Genomic DNA, 21888 nt, shown 5'->3' on the forward strand with positions numbered 1-21888 from the left:
TTCCACCGTACTCTGTCAAATGCCTTTTCCATTTGTATAAACATAAGCTCAATCCTCTTCTTCTTTCATAACATCTCTCTCCAGTCGTTCTTATCAGTCCTATAGCTTCCCTTGATTCTTTTTCTCTTCTGAATTCAAACTGTTCTTTCTCAGCACTTTCTTCCATTTTTTAATCACTCTTCTATTCATAAATCTCAGCATTATTTTTGCAGGATGTGGTGAAGCTGATAGTTCTGTTATTCACATTTTTTGGTTCCAATCTTTTTAGGTGTCGGTATCATTATTGTTTTAACAAAATCTTCTGGCTATACACCAGTATCATAAATTGTATTGCATATTGAGAGTATTTCATCTATTTCTTCATCTTCTAAACATTTAAAGAGTTCTACTGGAAGTTCATCTACTCCTGTTATTTCCTGTTTTTTTATATCTTTGATAGCTTGTGTAATTTCAGATCTCAAGATGGTTTTGACTTTCTCCTCTTCCATAAATTCTTCATACGCCTCAGCTTCCCATGCTTCACATTTCCTTCTTCCGAAATACAGGTCCTCTATATACTCTTCCCATCATTTTTTTATCTCATCTTTTTTATAAATGTTTTACCATCTTTCTTTTTTCCCGTACACCTTTTCGCACCTATTTTTACTACATCTTTCTACTTACCTACCTCTCTACTCTCTTTACTTCATACAAGGAAGTATTGTACTCGCGAAAAATTTAAGTTTTCAGATTTCAACGAAAATATCCATTTTGACCATCCCTGAATCGATTTTGACTAGTTTCGGCGTGACGTCTGTAAGTTCGTACGTATGTAATATATGTATCTCGCGTAAATCATGAACGATTAGCTGTAATTTTGGATTTAGTACTGTTGTAACATCTAATTGCGCCCTTTTGATTGCAGTCGACTGGACCAAAAATGTCCAAAAAACACAAAATCCAAATAATCTTGATTTTAGCCTTTTTCTTAACTGCAGTAATAAGAGCTTATTGACGATACATCTTAAGTGGTACTTATTTTGGTTGGTTCCAGAGTTATAGACAAATAGTTTTAATTAATGAAATATTTGGATCTTACAAGGGAAGACACATCAGTTCAAATCAGAATTCATATCCTTTTTCTGTTTTAATTTAATATATTGATTTATTAATAACCATTAAACTCTGATTGTAACAAACGTTTTACGGTAAATAGTAATTCAATGATAACAATAAAATAAAGAAATTTGAAAAAATATCAGAAGTTATTAATGAAATATAATTTTATGTACTTTTCATTAAAAAAAAATGCGTTTACGTAATTTAATAGGCGTACAAGGAAATCATGTGGTGCCCTTATTAGATTATTTACCTTCTTATTCAACATGACATACTTCATTTTCTTTTCTACATCTTCTATGTATTTGCATTCTTTTTGCCACTTTTTCTTAGCTTCCCTCATGGATGATTTTATCCTTGACCACATTTTCTCTGCTGTTTCATTTTTACTTTAGCTTTGAGAAATTGCCTTTTAAAACTTATAATTAGTGCTTATCCATCTAACGTTGCTTATCCCTCCTTTATCCATTTTATTTATTTTTATCTCTCTTTATGGATTTTTATCAATTTTATTCTTTTTATCTTTTTATCTAACCTTGCTTATCCTTACTATATCTATTTCGTTTATTTCTATCTCTCTAAGTTTTTCAACTTATCTGACAACAACAATTTTCTCATATTCCATGTACCTGTTATCACTGCTTTGTATTTTCTATGACATTCTGCTGCTTCCCCCAGAGATCCAAATGGGATGTCATTTTACCTCTGGAATATTTAACAAAAGAAGAGACATTACCATGGTGCCTGACTAGGAAAACATAAAACAGTATTCCGTTCCCTTCTGTATCCTAATGTCGTTGACTTCTTATAGAAGTCTCTTCTGCCTTAGGGAGTGATTTCTCACCACCGGGGCAATAGGGTACCCTAAACCCCTGCTGCTCATCCACCCTCCAAAAAGACCGTGGCACTTGTAGAAGTGGAGCTCCTTATCATGGGAATTCTTCAGTCCTTCACTGATTAGCCGTTTGTATATACAAACCAACTTTAATATGTGTAATCGTTAACCCCTCTCTGCCACAGGAGGTGAATTTCAGGATTTTCCCTTCATGAATTATAAAACTTAATTGGCATTCTTAGATTCTCTAGTACTTTTAGAGAGGTTAACTTAATTATTGCTTACAAAATACATTAAATACTTCAGCAATAGAGATAGAAATAGAGAGAAAAGAGTGCTCTTTGTGTATATGTATGCGTTCATGTGAAATAAATCTAATCCCAGAATTTTTGTCTGTAACGCTTAAAAGAAGTTATATGATTACTTTTATAAAATCTGATGAAATCGTGATCTCTAGGTAGTTACTCAGAAATTTGAATGGGAGGAAGCCATTACATACGTCAAGTAACCCATTTTTTTTTTTTTTTTTGATTGTAATATAAGCTGAAAACTCGTGTATGTAAATATGAAATCAAAATCTTTTAGCGAGGGGTAGCAGTATCTATTGTGTAGTCAGATTGCCCTTTCTCTATATAACTTAATTTTCAGAAACATCTGTATAATTTTACAATTTAATGGTTCTATGAGTCCTTTTTCAAAAAAAAACTTGTTTCTACTTTTTTTTTAAAAATGTCGTAACCGTTAGAAGTTTTTACAACAAAAAAAAAAAAACCTTACACATATAAATATTTTTGTAATATTCTGTTCTTGATCATATGTTCCAACGCGATATCCTGCTTTTTTCACTTTCCTATTCTAAATTATATAATCAGTCAAAAATATGGTTCCATTCAATCTACCAATAATTGATCCATATAGTATTTTGAATCTTTTTTTACGTATTTGTTGCAATCCAATTTTAAATGTTCAATCTTTTTTTATCTGTTTCTTTAAAATCGTTATTTTACCCACATATATCGCATGACACAATATACTAGATTGAACAAGATAGTATATTTGTAAACTATTTGAAAATACATATAAAGGCAGAAGAAAAGTACAGTCGTGATTCAAAAAAATGGAAAACTGAGAAATGGATTATATTGCTCTCCTTGAATATATATTACTTTATTTAAAACTCTTAAATGGTAATATTGATTATTATACAAAAGCTATTAGGAAAGTTCTCTCCCTGACAAAAAAGAACAAGATTTTTTAATTTTTCAACAAAGTTATCTTATTACTCGATACATTTAAACCAACGAATTTTCATCATTTTATTACCCTCACTTTAATGCGATTTATACGACTCTGCAAAAGAAGAACAGTTGAAAAGTTTGAACATCATTTGAAGTGAATCTTCGAACAGCGAATCATTTCTTCAGGTTAGGGAAGAGGAAGTAATAGCTAGGAGCCAAATCCAGTGAATACGATGCATGCAGAAGCACTTCAAAGCGCAGATCTGGAGTTTTGCAGCAACAATATGAGACATGTGTACATAAGCATTATCATAGTGAAAGAGCAGATCGTTGGCATCATTCTTTTTGACTGGATGTGAAATTTAATCCGATCCCTTTAAATAGATCCAGTAATGAAACGGTGACTATCTCCGCGGTGATGGTTCTACGTTTTTTGTAGGTGGACTATGAGCACATCTCCAAGAGAATCCCAAAAACCGTAGTCATTATATGTTCTGCAGATGGAATCGTTCTCGCTTTCTTTGCTGTCTTTTACCTGATTTTATCTACTTTTTGGTTTCTGATGTGTAATAATGAATACACGTTTTATCATTATTATAAAACGTCGATCGTACTTATCTGAATCGCGTTTATATAAATTTAAACACCCTCTAGAAATGTTCAATCTAATGAGTTTTTGGTCAACTGTTAAAGAGGTATCCTTTGAGTGGAAAGCTTTTTCGTACCAAAACATCGTGTAAAATATAGTGGACAAGGCCTATCGATCGTTTAATCGGTATTGAGGTTTTATTCTGACGATTTCACCAGTCATAGCTGTTTTAGCAGTGTCACGAGTTTTTATTATGTTGAATGGATCTACATTTGAATTAAGTAACCCCATAGTTTTTTACCACCTAAAACTAAGGAAAATAATTAAAGTAGAATACAATTCTATTTGTATGTTCGTCAGGGTTAAAATTTTTAAAACCAAGTACAGAAGAACTCAAACTTCAATTCCATTCATTTTTTTCAGAAAATGTCCAGTTATTTGCTTCACTCGATCATCACAAATAAGCTTCTAAAATCACGCGTCTAAAACTTCGCAGCACGCATATGAATTATTCTTGATAAATATCTTAGACAGTCATTTGGTTACACTTGTGCCAACTCTATGTCACGCTTGACCTTTCGAAAACTGGATAATTCCAGTGATATTTCATAGAGCACTAGAAAGATGAGTAATTAAATATTGCTAATAAATTAGTAATCTTTTTTCTAAACTGCGTAAATAATTTTTTAATTATTCTACTTTGTATGTATTATTAAATTTGTTATCTTGGAAAACAATTTAAAAATTTTAAATTTTCTTTTCCTTTTTTAGATTTCGGAGTCCAGTCTGGCCAGCAAGCACCTGATCTACCTTGCGCATTCGTCTTCAATAGTACAGAAGCTAATGAAGGTATATTTCACAGTCCTAATTTCCCAGGTTTTTATCCACGTGATACTGAGTGCCATTATTTCTTTAACGGTCAAACTGGCCAACGAGTTAAGCTCAATTTCAACTATTTCGATGTGGAAGGAGTCTTGCCGTAAGTTTAATTATTTACCTATTAAATATGAAAATTTATAGATAATTAACAAGTAATAATTGTTTGTTTTTTTATGTTTGTGTGTAATGAATATTCCATAATTCTTAACAATATTAATTTTTATAAAAAAAAACAAAAAGGTTAAATTTGATGAAGAAATTCGTCTTTAAGTAAGTCAAAATCTGTAGGAACAAGAATATATCATTATAATGTTAACATATTCAAAATTTTTACTTAGACAGAGTTCATTTCAAATTGGTTAAAATTGCTGGTATATTTTTCACTGACGTAAATATGAGAGATGTTCCTAGACTCCACCGATATAATTTTCCCGTCATCATAGCTCTAGAACTATGCTGCAAGGAGAAAAGTACGGTAATTAGTAAAAAAAATAGGTTTTGGGTTTTTTTACATTTTTTGACAGTTTCATGGCCCAAGGATCCCAAAAGAATAGAAAAATAGTGGGGATAATATTCGTACATATGTACGTGTGTTGGCGTTTTGAAGCTTAGGTAGTATCGTTTGTCTATACGAACGGATTTAATGAAATCTGGCACAGAGACTCGTGTATATGGGGTAATTTTATGTTGCTAAAAGTTTGGGATCAATATCTTCACGTGGTGGAGTAGATTGGTTCTATGGGGTCATTTTTCTTAAAATTTACAAACAACCCTACTTTATTTTAAAATCAGTACATTTTAACAAAAAAAATTTGCCCCCAAATTCTCACCTTCCCCAAAAATCGAAAAAGCTACTTTTTTATTTATTACATACTTTTTTAACTGAATATTTTTGTCTTCCTCAGCATAGTGTTGTAGTGTAGTCACTAAAAAACGGAGAAACTTCAGATCATGTTCTAATGGTTAAAATAATGAAAAACGTTTATATAAACATAAATCTGGAATCGCTTTGTTTTCGAGTTATGGCTAGCAAATAATTTCGCTAGGATTTCAGCTCTTCTATTTAAAAGAAGCTCTAATGAAATTTTTGGGACACAAATTAAGGAGTAAATTTGGTGGTTTCTTATGTAATTTGAGCCGGGAAATAGGATAAAACAGGTCTCAGTCCTTATCTTAAAAAAGTAGTTTTTAAGATATCCGGTGTAAGACACAAAATTTGGTGTTGGAAAACAAGTTTTTTCTTAGGTTTGTAATACAATACCGTTGTAAAATGACTAATAAATTCGGGATTTAGCAAAAAACCTTGTAGATAATTTAATTGTGGGAAAATTAATATAAATACAGCCAATAAAAAGTAAAAAAAAAATAGACAGAAAATCGTATTATTCTTCCTGTACCTAATAAACATTCTTTTTAAAAATAGCCATTTATGGAGCGAAGACAATCCACATGGTGTTGTGGAAATTAGTTTCAACATAACTTTCACATAAATGTTTGGTGTGACATTATTTATGACAAAATTCTGGGACCATCTTTTACTTCCTTGTACGAAGTAAAGGAAGTGTTGTGATCGCGAAATTTCCAATTTTTAGATTTCATTGAAAATATATACATTTTGACCAATCCATTTTGACTAGTTTCAGCGTGATGTCTTCCGTACGTATGTATCAAAATTAGCTGTAGAATTTTGAAATTTTGAATTTAGAACTGTTGTAATATCTAGTTGTCACCTCCTGTTTTGATTGCAATCGACTGGACCAAAAGTGTCCAAAAAAGCCCAAAATACAAAAAATTTGAATTTTGGCCTTTTTCTTAACTGCACACAAGTCCTAATTGATAGCTTTTCAACGTTATATCATAAGGTGTAGTTATTTTCAATGGTTCCAGAGTTATAGCAAAATAAAGCATTAATGGAAACATTTGGATCTTACAAGGGGAAAGCACATCGGTTGGAATCCAATTTCATTTCCTTTTTTTTAAAATATTGATTTATTAATAATTATTAACCTCTAATTTAAAAAAAAATATTTACAATAAATAATAATTCAGTAATAACAATAAAAAAAATATATATGAAAAAATATCTGAAGTTATAAATGAAATGAAATTCTGTGTTCATTTTAAAAAATGGCAGCCATTTAATATTTTTCAAAGCTAATTTCAAAATTGACCTACAGTACACCCGATGTAGTGGCATCATATAGAAAATCAGATTTTTTTGAGGTTGAAATATTTGCTAAATTTTACTATGTTTAGTCTATCACTGTTGAGCAGTACTAAAAACTGTAGTTGACCAATCTATAAAAATAGTTTTAAGTAGATTATTGGCTGCCATTTTGGTAAGTTTTATCGTAGCCCAAAATTTTTTACTTTAAATTTTTTTGTTTCTCAATGGCCTTTAAATGATTTTTAAAAATATTGTTCTTTTATTTAAAATATTTTAATTATCCCGACCTTTTGAGTGTGGTAGAGTGGTGTCTCATAAAAAAAATAAATAAATCATTTCCAGATAGTAGCATTCCATAAATTTCTTTCTCTATATTTAATGGTTGAAATTTATTTAAGAGTTTCCGTACTTTATTAAAACTGTATATTTTTTCTTTTTTATAGTTTTTTTTTAAATGCAAAATTATATAATTGTTTTCATTTTTTTTTAAATTATATAATATAGATCAATTGTCTTTAGGTGAACAATTTTTATGTAACAAAAAGATTGAAAATGGAATTACTTTGAATCACTTACATTTTTAAATTTGTATTCATTTATTTATTTTCTAGTAGAGTAATAATTTTTTTTGTTTTTTTTTTATAAAGAAAAAAATTTTTTTTAAATTTTATTATTTCTTTTACAGTTCATATATATTTATAATTTTACGTTCAGACTTGAAGAAAATATATTAAGTTTATCAAGTTTAATTTCTGCTTTTTTTAACGGGGGTTTCTTTTTTATTTAAAAAAAGATATTGAAAAGTATTTTTCATAAATCCATTCGATGGAATAAATGAAGTCTAGAATATTCCTGATTTTTAATCTCGTTCAGCAATATACTTGAATATTTGTGTATACGTAAAGTACGTTTGTACGTTTGTGCATGTGTGAATTATTGTGTTATTAGCGGTCGTAAATCTTTGTTACAAACTTAGTTGACTAGTTACTACAAGTTTTCCGTAATTAAAGCCAAAAGGGATCTAATTTACTATTAAAGGGATATAAACTCAATTCAACTATAGTTCAAAATCAGCAAACACTAATCATCACCATATAGAAGTTTGTTAAATTAAGCTTAAATAGCTATGCTAATACTTTTTCAATGGTAATTTATTTCTGAAAATATCAGATAACATAGTTATTCGTTAGATATTACAAAATATTTTTATTTTCGTACGTAATGAAAAAGATATCCATTGAAAATAGTTTCTTTACTTTATGTTTAGTCCACATGTCCATATTTAGTCTTACATAATTTTATGCTTTAAAAGCCGACTCAATATTATATATAAATGCACAAAGATTTTCCTAAAACTTTTAATTAATAACTACTGGAAAAATATTGTTTTCAAATATTTGTTTCCATAACTTAATTGTTCGCATTATGGATGGGGCTGAGCGACTTAAGGGCAACCTTAGTAAATTAAAAAGAGCAACGAAAACAGTACAGAAGCGTTCCAAGAAATGTGTTGAAAATAGCTGGCTCATTTTTGAACATTTATTAAAAACTGCTACGTGTAATGCTTTTTGATCTAGTGTGCTGTTTCTAGATAAATAATTTTTCCAACGTTTCTTTGGTTTATTCAACTTATCTGGTACCATTTTCTTTAGAATTAAATTCTCAACAGTTTTGTTTAAAATTTTAATGCGTTTATTATCAATTTAACAAATTTGTACATCAATACAAAAACGTTCCACTCCAGTTTATTGGTTTTCACCCAGATTTCTCAAAACCTACTGCAGATACGATTCTGGGATCTATTATTTCGATTTTTCAGATCAAAAACCATAAAAAATCACTAATTCTGTCCCTTAATTAACGTCCTAAAAAACTGCTGAAGATACGGTTCTGGGACATATTTTATTTGATATTTCAGGTTAAGAACCATAATAAATCATGAATTAAATTTACTCTTTAATTAATATCATGAAACTTTCAGTACGACCTCATTTCAACAGGGTAGCTGAAATCCGAGCGAAATCTTTCATTAGCCGTAACTCGCAAACGAGGCATTTTATAACAAGTTTATGTGATTTTTGTCCATTATTTGTATAAGTAGAATCGGTTATGAAAGCCCTGGGAGAACTTCGTGATACACCTCTAGCCCCCAGTAAAGTCGTTTTAGTGACGATTACATTTTAACTTATCTATTCACACTAATATATTACTTTTGATTATTATATTTAAAAAATTCAGTGAGCCTTTAAAAATGTAACTTCTCAAAAATTTATCAAAGATAAAAATTTTATTGAAATATTCGCAAAAATATAGCCTTTAGTTTATGCAAAAAAAAAGACATAATAGATTTTAAAAGACATAAAAGAACGTACGATTTTGATAAAAAAAAAGAATCAAAAGTTATTAAGATTAAAACATCTTAACACATGTACATACGTACTTATAATGTATATACGACATTACCCCCCCCCCTACACGTTGTTTTTTTTTTTTAGGGTCCTGGGTCTTGAAACGTTGAGAAAAAACCTATACCCCATTTTTTGATTGATTAACATCCTTTCATTTTGCACCATAGTTCTAGAGCTAGAATGCCAGGAAAGTACAAAAAAATAAACCTAAAATATTTTTTTATTGTTACAACTTACAAGACACTTAAATATATTTATATCGATTTTTCCTGGGCTTCATTCAGGAAAATTTTGATTGAAGTAGTCTTTAACTTGAAGAGCAGTTGATGATTTTCCCCATCGGATTTGCAAAATATATAGACGGAAATATCAAAGATAATTATTTAATAACATGGGAATAACAAAATCTAAAAAATAATCGTCGGAGGCATTTTTCTTGGTATAATGAATCCTGGAATGACAGTATTTTAGTATTATTTCACACCATGCCATTTTTCGCCCTGGATTAAGTATTTTTTTCAAATTTAAATGATCTTTCCCGCCTTAAATTGGCGAAAAATCTGTTGAAAAAAAAAGTTGAGAACACATTTGTAGGACTTTCCCGTCATGTGATTAAAGCCGCATTTCGAGAAAGTTCTACAACTGTGTGTTGTTTCTGATGCACGGCTCACATACACACACACACACACACACACACACACACACACACACACACACACACACACACACACACACACACACACACACACACACACACACAAAGATTTAATTTAAAATATTTATCATGTGACACTAGCGCTCCTTGTGGCGACAGGGAGTACTACTGACGCAGTATGCCCATTTAGCCACTAGTTTAGAGCATTTTTGAGGTTGGGTGCAATTTTTCAAGTGTTTTTGTTGCAAATATTGTTTTTGTTAATTGTTAATAAATATGCCTAAGAAAAATATAACGTTAATTAGACGAAAACACGAGATACTGAAGGTGACCTTGTTCTACAGCCTCATCCCCTGGACCTTTTAAGTTGAAAATTTACTAGCATCAATGCTTCGTATATAGAAGTAATCTGACCAAGTTTGTTGAAAACCGGTCCATTAGTTTTGGAGATATATGGTGATATAGAGGCCAACACCGAACCCACATACTTACATACGAACATTAACATCAGGAAAATTTCCTTGATTTTTCGAGTTCCTTAGATGTCAAAACGTAAAGATCTGGTAAAAATCGTATTTGCCCAAATTGGACCGATTAGAATATCTTCTAGAGCTATAGCTCTGCTAAAGCGCTATCTAGACGGAAAAAAAGTAAAACAAATAAAATGAAAGGAAATAAAACAATCATTTTTGTTTCACTTTCGTTAATAATTATTTTATTTTCATTAGTTTCCTAACTGGAAACACGCTTTTATTCTACTGTTATTAAAGCCTAACTCATCTTTACATTATTTGAAAACTATTCTTCCAGAATATCATTTTGGAGGTGTTCTAGAAGAAGAACGTGCTAATTATACTGCATGTTCATCAATAAAATTACTCTGTAATTAATTAAACGATACGGTAACTTACAATATATAAAAGAGAAAACCCTAGTCATAAAGGCTCTTCACAGAGATCTTTTAATAAATAAATTTTCAACTAAATTGAAAGTTACTTGTTAAAAGAAAATAGTTTTTCAAAAATTTTAAGATAGATAGATAGATTTATAGATTTGTGCTATACACAACTACGATATAAACTATATGAATTTTACATTATAAAAAAACCCTTCCAAGTAAAAATTATTTAATATTTATTGGACCTGTTTTAAATCATCTCTTCCATAAGATAACTAGAAGTGATGAGAAAATGGATATAATAATATAACCAAGATAAATAAAACTCTTTGATGATCGTTCGCTGAGAATGTAGAGAATTTAAAGTGAAATTATTATTATAATTTTGATGTAGGCGTTTTAATTGGAACTAATTACGTTTATCTTCTTTGAAGCAGTTCGTTCTCTTTACATGTTGAAGGATATTATTAATATTTATCGTACGCGTACATGTGGATAAATTAGCTGTAAAATGATATTTAATCCTTGTATAATTAAGTTCGAACCCCAAAATGATATATTTACATTTTCAAAAATTATTGAATATATTAAGTAGAATAAAAATAATAATATAGTATGTATATTTAATCTGTAGAATAGAAATAAAATCCAATAATTTTATAAATCTTTATCGCTATAAGAAATCAGGCCAATTTGTCAATAGTATGTAATTACGAGTCAATAATACGAATTATTTTTTTACTTTTATTCTTTTAATCATACTGCTTCTTATTATTATGTTTGAATATTTTTTTCAAATAAAAAGCAAGACAATTTAAATTTAATAGAAAAATATAATTCATACAATTAAATTTAAATTGAATCGTCATTTTTTTCTTAATATTAGAAAAAATGTTATACATTGAAAGAAATCACAAAGCTTATACAAAAAGATAAGATTAAGTAAAAAATTAGATAATTTTTTTATTTTTGAAAAGAAATAAAAATAATTGCTTTTAAATAATTATTCATGGCATTTCTTTCTATATTTTTCTTCCTGAAACAATCATTCTTTAAGGTAGGTTTCATAAGAAAGCTACCTATTGTAATGGATACTGTGATTCAACTTCTGGAAAATTTCAACATTTCTTCGCGTTTCACATCCCCCAGACCCCAAAACCTCCATCAGTTCAAAAGTATATATATATATATATATATATATATTTCACTTTCTTGTGGACACGATAACTGCCGTAATTTTGCGCCACTTTCAAATTATTTTTTTAAGAATAACTCGTCCCAAAATCTCGACCGAATCCGTTGACGGCCAAAATCAGACCATGGGGGTGGAAATCGGAGGAACTTTTTCGAAAAAACAAAATATCGCTATTACTTTCTTATTATGTAAAATATCGAATTCGTTTAAAGTCCCTACTATTCCATGAATAAGGGCCTAAAACTTATATAAGTAAAATTTTTCGATGTCACCAACCATTGGCCCAGAGGTTGATAAAAATAGGGTTTCGAAGACAAAATAATCATACCTTCCTTAATAGGCACAGTATCGAATCTGTTTAAAGTGGTTGTTAGTCCTGTAAACATTACCTAAGAATTTTGTCTGAAACAATTTTTGATATGACCAACCCTGACGGCAAGGTATGATCAAATGTTGCTGGAATTGTAAGAATATGGGCCTTGTCGTATGCTAAACATGGGAAACGTTTTTTTACATGCAACCATTGTTCGTATTGAGTAAATTTGAAGTTTTTCTTAACTTTAAGGTGAAAATCTTTTTTATCCCCTACTTAGCATCGGTGAAATCTACCTCCGCCTTCCGACGTGCCGAAAGGGATTTTTTTTCTCAGCTACTTTCCTCTTAACTCATAAATATTAAACCTATTTGTGTAAAATGGTGAAAAGTTATTATCGTAACTGCAAAATTATAATATAAATATTTGTAATTATATTATGCAATAATAAATTATAATTTTTCAATATTAAATAAATAGTCACATAGCAAGCTCCCAATCGAATCACTCTGCATGAAGGGAGTTAAATATTATAATTTTCCAATAAATAATATTCTATAGTTACTACAAATACATTTTTTAACCGGATACTTGCAAATTTTGATCAAATGTTTACTCGCAATAATCAAACCTATAAATTGGATAGATTACACAACCTTATCATTTCTGTCAGAGCTTTCTTATGATGTGGTCTATTTTATCACTTATTTGGGTCCAAATCAGACAAGGAGATGCCCTCTAAAGTTTTAACTCTATTAACATCAATATAAATCTGCCCTTTGGAAAAATTTGTCTTGCCGAAGTCTATCACTCCCCAGTCAAGAGTTTTACCTTGCAGTCTGTAAACAGATACAGATAGGCTTAATGTTAAAGGTAGCATTCTGCGCTCGATATCTTCGTATCACTTTGTGGTTTAGAATGTAGCACAAACTGGTGAAATGGTTACGCAACTATCAACATCTTCCATTCCAGGACGTATAGTCTCGTCATGAAATTTTATGAGTACAGTTTCCGGTAACTCTCCTTCCTCGTCTATCAAGCCGAGGCGGTGAGAACGTTGCTCCTACGTTTTGTTTGACAAACGTTTCTGTATTAAACTGACATGAGCATGACTCTTTAGAATTTCATTTCGTAGGAATGGACTGTTATACGTTCTCATTTGTGAGAGTCTACATACTCGTTGAGAAGTCTCTCCGGGAAATATTCATGTCATTTCTTTTTCTAGTTTCCCTATTATTCCAATTTACTCACAAGATAATTGCAACTTAATGATTTGCCAAAATATTCCTTTTTGTGAACGTTTATCACCACCGGACGTAAATTGTTATTATCCCTCAGTATTCAAGTTAGTAGGTTTTAATGCGATCAAATAGAAGTATGTAAACTTTTTACACTATATTAAATGTAAATATTAACTTCTGAAAAATCTTCATATCGGCAGATATGGATTTGTTTTAAATTAATACGCACCAACAGAATTACAGATGATATGGTAATATCAACGAGTTGTTAACGTTAAAATTATAACTGGTTATTCTTGGACACGAACAATCAATCCCACCCTCGAAAAGGCATGCGCTGATCTTCCGTTGATGAGCAAATTAGATTGCCTTGACTTGATTGAGTACAACCGATGATCAGAAAAATAAAAAAATGATCGAATTCGGTCGATCAGTTTTTTATTACTAATCTATGTGTGTTCGCACGTCAATTTTACTTTACTTCAATAACAATAATAATAATAATTCTTACTTTAACAATTTTCTAAACTCAACTAGAAATTTTTTACCAATTAAAGTTTCGATAAAAATATAGAAAAATTATGGAATTTTTTAGTTAAATAGTTATTTAATTATTCTTTCAAAGTAAAGTTTCTTATTTTCTCATATAAAAGATAATGTATTATTATAAATAAAGAAAGTAATGTTTATTTCTTGCTCAGCTAATCATCTCCAATATGAAACAATAAAAAACTTTTACTTATGCGTTGTATTATTTAGATCTAATGAAAAAAACATTTTTTCCCCGAGGCGCTTATCGCTGATAAAGTAAAAATGACTTTTAAAATAAAACTTGACTTTTAAAATAATAGTCGAGTTAATAACTAAATAGTCTCTATAAATCCAGTCAATTGTTTTTTTAAGTTTTAATCTTATGTTACAAATTTTTTTATTTCTTAAATTAAATTTTTATCTGACTTAAAATTGAGATCTTTCTCACTTAAACCAAATAGTAATACATAAATAAAAAATGTTTAACTTACCAAAAATAGTGAATGTTAAATTATTTTAGCGCTTTCGGATTTTATTCATCCATCATCAGGAATAATCGATTAATTATAAAATTTACAGTTGTGCATATAAATATTAGAATAGAAATTAAAATGAAATAAAATAAATGATTAAAATTTGTATATTCATAACAGTTGATTGTCAAGGATTGTAAGTAAATAAAGTCAATATTAAATAAAAACATCTTGTCCGTAAGAGATTCTCAACTGTTTGAAGTATAAAGAAAACAGTTTAGCCAAACTATTAATTATTGTTTATGATTTTTAGTTAATAAAAAAATTAACATTAAAGTCTAGGGTAAACCTATAGTAATAGTAATATATCCCTGTTATAAATTGATTTTGGTTTTTTATAAAACCTTTTAGTTTTATAAACCAAAAATAAATAAAAATGACTGTTCCGTTCCACTTGTGCCGTCAGGTGCTGCTACCTAGCGGGGGCTAGAGGCCTCACGGCAAGCTTGGTCAGGCGATCTGCTCGCGCTACGTCCCACGCCATAATGCCGCAGTGAGTGGTCATTTTGAGGTAGCGACCTGTTTTCATTCAGAGCCAGAATCTGACCCTGAGCGTTCGTGTTGTACAATCAGTCCGAATGAACGCTCATTTTAGTTTTATAGTTACATGTTATTAGGTCATATGTTATTCAGTTTAATTATAGGTCAAGTTATACGTTATATGTTTTATTAAGTTCAGGTATATGTTATCGAAATTTCAAAACGATAAGTAATTAAAGAACAATACAATAAGCAATAAGGCGTTGTTTCAATTCATCACCTATGAAAATACAGTCCAACCTCGCTCTAAAATCTGCCAAAACATGTTAACGGTTTTCAGGCGAGATCGTTCATAACAATGTCTCAATTTAAAAATAAATAATAATACTTAGTTAGAATTTCCTTGCCACATGGACGCTTCATAGTTTTTCATAAAAGCATTTCTTTTCATTTTTTATTACTTCAGCAAAAAAATACTTAGATGAAAATTGTAAAAATACGTACGAAATATAATGTAAAACGCTAAACATGAGCCATTGGTATTTTCAGACAGGTTGAAGAATGATGATCACAGAAATAATGGAAATTTCGTAGTTTTGCTGACATAATTTTTTATTTAAAATAATCAACAATTTAGTTCATGGAATTCGATTTTACGGACATAAGTCTTCAATAAACGAGTCCTCGACTTTGTGTGGTTCTAATAAGCACATTTCCATTGTTCAGTTTTTACTTTGGATTCCTATCTTACAATATTTTGACATCCCAAAAATTTTTAGATATCTTTCCATCATGACAGAAAATAGATGAAATCAGCACTCGCTTACGCAAATCGTTTACTATGAACGAACCGCATAGTGAATATTTCAGAATCTGGCGCAATGCAGTTTTTGATTCTATATTAAATCATTTCTTCATATTTATTTTGTAAGAGGAAATTCTTCATGATCATTACTTCCTTTTTATCATTTAGTAAATAAAATACTACGAGATTTATTTTATATTTTTAATTCCATGATAGTAGATATGTGTACAGACTTAAAATATACCGCCCGGAAATTATTCCATTTATTCCAGTACACCAGATTCTTTATGATGTTGGTGAGTATAATGTTTTTTTCTTTTTTTTCATAATTTACCAACAGCATATTTTCACTGTTTGACGAATCTTCTGAAAGAAATATTTGACAAATGATTCATTGGATCATGAAATTTGTCTTTGTTGAAGAACAAATAAAGATTTCCTTTTCTTCACAAACCTTCTTTTAAATAAACCATTACTCCGCATGAAGTTTGATGGTTTCTTGAACCGATAATGTTTCAGACGTTAGTACGTTTTTTAAATTCATATGTCTTCATTTTTACATCATTCGTTATAATTATAATAATATATCTATAATAAATAATTATAAAATAATTTATCTATTTAATTTTGAAAGTGGTTCTTGATTGCGGCTATGATTTTTGACCTCCGTAATGGTGTGGATGTACCCGTCCATCATCGAAAAGATTCTAGGTTGGAAATGATCAGGATTGGAATATTTCACACACTTCAAAATTCATTTGTATCTTTTTTTAAAGAAGTGTAAAACAAGACGAAGAATAGCTTTAGTAGGGCATAGACCTACAGCTACCAGAGAGAAAATAATAAATAAGTCATTCATAAATAGCAGAATTTCACCGGTATCATCAGGGCAGGGAATAAATGTGGGTTGCATTACTTGATGATTTAATACCTCTTCTGGCTCATTTATGTCTTGGCGCTTTTACAGAATGTATATTTAATTAAGAACATTAGCTTAGTCCTCTTCAATTGAAAACTTTAAAAAAATATGAATCTTTCTGATTATTAAAGGAATCATTTAAGACCTTGCTGAACGATAATTTTTTTCTTATTAACTTAGTCGAAGTATATATCTAAGCTTTTCCTTTTTTCAACTCTATATAAAAAATTGCAACTCACGGGTATGATATACATATACAGATAAACAAAAAATAAAAGTCCCAGTCATAGTGGAATACGTCCTGTGGAAAACCTATGGTTAATCTGCATATTGCACTTCACAATTATGAAATTTAACAGATTGCATTCTATCAGATAAATAATCTATTGATAAGATTTGGACAGTACCTTTTAATACTACTATAGTACAACTTACAATTACTAATAATATTCAATAAATATTAATAACTTAATTCCATGATTTACTGTATAAAAATGTCTGATAATATGTGAGATTTTTTTTCGATAAGGCTTCTACGGACCACGCACACATAAAGTCAAACAGAATTAGTCTTTTTGTTCTTCCAGTATTCTGTCATTTTCCTTGAACAAAAACTGAACACTTGCATTTCTTGATTTTCGTATATTTTGATTTTGATTTCTTTATTTTCTTTATCGTTTGTAAACCACTGCATTTTTTCGAAGATCTGTAATCCTGTTTACAGATATCAGACATACATATTATAATAATAATTCTGTAGATAATGTAGTAAATAATATTTAAACATTTTAAATGAAAAAAAAAAATAGATTTTTCCAAATAAAAAAATATAAACCCCTCAAAAAACTATCAGATTTTTAAAAAAAATTTCTTCTTTTATGTAGAAATTCATTTTATGTATATGTATTTAGTATTAAATTAAACAGAAAAAATAAATACGCTGATACTGTAAAAGCAAGAAGACACAAACATAAAACCACGACATCAAAAATCATTTATGTTGACTTAATATTTTCTCTTATCTTCAGATTTGTTGTGTTAATCTAGCAATGTGTTCTAATAGAAGTAGGACCGTATATTACTTAAGGTATTTTGAATACAAATCTTTTACTACAGTACTGTATCTTCAATTAAGCTATTACGGTGTCAAGATTGCATAGTTGCCTTAGTTTACCGTTCCGAAAAAAAATAATGTGAAAATTAAATCTATTTATAAAAATGCAAGTGTTGTACAATACATAACTGATACTGCATATTTATTATTATTCGTTTTACTTTACCCAAAATATTCTCATTTTGAATTGTAACGTTGTTAATATTTTAATTCTGTAACAATGACAATATTATCATAGTTTGTATTTTTGTTGATCACTTTGTCTTCGAAATAAAGCGGTTAGCCTATAATGTGGGTATTATAATCTCCGGATGGCCGCGATATAGCGGGATCGTGTTGTAGGAAATAAACGTTTAAAAAACTAATTAAATTAATGAGGTCACATACATCTATCTACTTTTATAACACTCGTATTCATAAAAATAATTAATTGTTTCAGTTACAGTTCACTTCTTACCGTAGTCGAAACGTTTTCATACAAAATTATATACAGTACCCATTATTAAAAATGTAAAATAATAATGTTAAACATCATAAATATTTACGCAATATTGATTATTACGAATTATTTTTTAAAGTAACTTTTTTATTTTGGAAATAAAATAAAATGCATGATTTGTATACTTAAACGAAGTTTATCCTTTTTTTAATTAATAAAATGTACTTAAAATACCTGAAAAAATGTACTACATCCTCTTTTTTATCACATACTTCGGCTAACTATATACCTAAAGAATTTTGTAACTAGCATTAGATAAACTATAAATTTGCAAATGATTTTTAATTCATTTAGAAATGTAAATAAAGGGAAAAAATATTTTGTTCGTTGTAAACATAATAAATCTTTCAGTATTTTTTAAGAACGCCGTACACTACAAGCAGGACATCTGAAAAATAGCTCGTGATACAGTGAAAGGGATAAATAATTTATGAAGGGCTTGAAATTTACCACACGTACTTATTGATACCGTTACCTTAAGTATCGGAAAAATACACTACACTCCATTTAGCTGTTTCGCAATAAGTTGGATAAAACAAAATTAAAATTAGTTTAAAGTTGATTTTTTTAATTTAAATTATAAAAATAAAATTAAAATTAAAACGTAGGAAAAAATTTTGTAAGCTCAATTTGTGCAAATAATATAAACAACTGAAGGAAAGTGAAATAAAAATTCTAAAAAAAATTATTTGTTACTTCTAAATTTTTGTAATTAGCTTCAGAATAACTCATTTCTCGTTATAAGCACTCAAAACAAATATGTCAAAAGAAAAAAATAGAAATGTAGAAGATAGAATTATCTGGCAGTCCTGTAATCGTTTTTTTTTTGTTTTTTTTTAATCCAGTATGTCGAAAATGTTAATATGTTAAAAAGTAAATTGGTTGCTTTAGTGGAATATTAAATATTTTACCGTAATTAATGGAGGTAATAAATAAAGTATTATTTATTGTCTTATTTTTATTTTCTACAATAGAACAACTATTTATGTCTTAATAGATTGTAAAATCAACACAGTAATACAAAACATATTGACCAACGTTTACAAATACACACAAATAATATGAATAACGTAAATGACAACAGTCAACTCATAACAAATTATTAACATATTAAAAACAATATTATAAAATTATACAAATAATAATAATAGACTGGTGTTACCAACTTCCCTTATAGCCAACCCCTATTTACCAACGCGAAGTGGAAGGAGGGGAGAGCAGACCAATGAGAAAGTGCGACAGAACAGGAAAATCCTTTGTACGTCATATAGTCATGGATGAAATTACAAAGATGTTGAATTATGAAGGGCCAATATGAAATAAACCATAGCTCCCAAAAGAATAACAAAATATAAAATAAACTAAAAGATTTAACTACAAAAGAATAAACGAAATTAAATATAAATGGATTACACCTTGTCAAAAATGTAAACTAATAGTAAAGATCGTAAAGAAAAGAAATATGTTATCCAATAGGAAACATAAGTAATTAAATAAGCAAAGTAATATTTTTATCACAAGATACAATCAGAACAACAAACCCTACATCCATGTATCACACATATCCTGATCCCTATAGAGGTAGTCACCCGCCTTCTGATGATGCCGGTCGCCACACCACCTCCTCCGTTCACAGGCCTGATGGGCATTACCGGAGGTCGTATTTTAGACCCTCTAAACTTGATAACACAAAACTGTCAGTCATCACTTTGGTCTCTATTAGGATGCCACCGTTGCAAATGCCTCGGCAGATATTTTCATCGGTGTATTTACACAACCTGGGTTTTAGCGTACATGTATCAAACAAACGTAACAATTCCAGAAGTTCTCTTCATAGTAATCCCATCCAGCCAGCATCGTAGTGAAGACCCAGACGTAGCGCCGAAAAGCCCGATGTTACACAATCTACTACATCAGGACTGCCAACACTACCTCGAGCCCATCAGCGAAGAAATCTAGGATTTGAATTGTGAAACCAGCTGAAAAAAAATCAAGTTGCTGAGAAAAATCTGTCAAAAGACCATTACATTGCATAATTTGAGAGCAAACTCGTGACGTTCGACTCTGAACAAAAACTCTAGAGCTCCTCATATGAAAATTTGGCACTCTCAAAGATATGTTTGTCTCAAATGGCTAATTACCATGAAGACATTTGTGAAAGAACAGTAAGTCTGAGATACGTCCTCGATCAGCCAGAGGCTGAAATTTGAGAAAATGGCATCTCACTTAATAATAATAATAATAATAATTTCTTCTTTTTTTTTGGTAGGGGAAGGAGGTGGAAATGCATTTTTATGCAATAAAAAACAGTATAGTAATTATTCTAACATGAAACGAATATAGGATATATAATAATAAATAACATGGAAAAAGGCAAAAGAAAAAAGAACATTGTGAAGTAACAAACTAAATTTAAAAAAACCAAAATGAAAACAAATTTTTACACTATCAGAAAATAGAAAATTTTACTTAGACTAAGCATCACTTCTGATTATTAAAATTTCTAGTTAAATTTAGGTAATTAAATTCCTTAATCAATATACACCTACTATGCCACGCACCCCTTTATAAAAGGCCTATCATTGCTGATCTTTTCCGTTTATCACGACCCAGTTAACGCCTTCGCCATTCGTTAATCACCGGTTATATTACAGTAATAAAATGCAACTATCTTCCTCTTTGCTTTAACTATATAAGAGAAAATTAATAATTTCATTAATTATTTCATTTAAGTTTAATTGTTAACAATGAATAATATATTGAGCAGTTTTCGAGTAAAAATAAGATACATTTTGCAAACATAACTAGATTGATAGTTTTACTAATTTAAGACTCATAAGAATTTCAGAAAAATGGATGGATGTATCATGAATAATATTTGGAAAATGAACTAATTTTATGTTACAAAAGATTATTTTTGTAAAATTATTTGTCATCATATTTATTTTTATTATTATTTACTATTTTTAAATACACTTTCTTGGCATCTCTTTCTTTCAATCGTGAAATATAAATTGTTTATATTATCCAGTATTTGAACTCCTTTGTATTGAACTCAGACACAGTTATTTTTCCCAGACACAGTTATTTTTCCCGTAGAAAACCTGTTTTCCAACTTGAACACAGTAAATGATTGCTTGATTCTGTCATACGATGTGGATCTGAATTAAGAAAAAACTGTTACAATTTTCTTCAACTGAAAAACCAGTTTTATTGGGAATGCATACAACTGTACCTTATATAATTAATATAAGCTTCTTCAACGACCAGCAAAAACTACTGAAGATAAATTGATAAAAATTTGTATACACTTTCTTACTACGTGTAAATGCACACCAAGAAAGGATTTTTTGTTAATTCCATGGTTAAAGGATTTATATGGAGTAAAAATGAAATTTACTATATTTTTTAATTTCTCGGTAAACATATCAACTTGATTTTTGGTGTGTGTAATCTTCATGTAAATATCTAAAAACCATTTTCTAGATTTC

The 21888-nt window shown here is 29.4% G+C and overlaps 1 protein-coding gene across 3 annotated transcripts in view; it reads left to right on the forward strand.

Moving 5' to 3' along the window:
- LOC142319316 (suppressor of lurcher protein 1-like) overlaps positions 1-21888 on the forward strand; it is a 1297987-nt gene that overhangs the window by 1194151 nt on the left and 81948 nt on the right. For all 3 annotated transcript variants that reach the window (XM_075356472.1, XM_075356462.1, XM_075356483.1), the window contains one exon: positions 4532-4739. In XM_075356472.1, the coding sequence (XP_075212587.1) occupies positions 4532-4739 (208 nt within the window). The remainder of the gene's footprint in view (positions 1-4531; positions 4740-21888) is intronic.

This window comes from Lycorma delicatula, chromosome 1 (assembly GCF_047948215.1).
Source record: "Lycorma delicatula isolate Av1 chromosome 1, ASM4794821v1, whole genome shotgun sequence".
Lineage (NCBI taxonomy): Eukaryota > Metazoa > Arthropoda > Insecta > Hemiptera > Fulgoridae > Lycorma > Lycorma delicatula.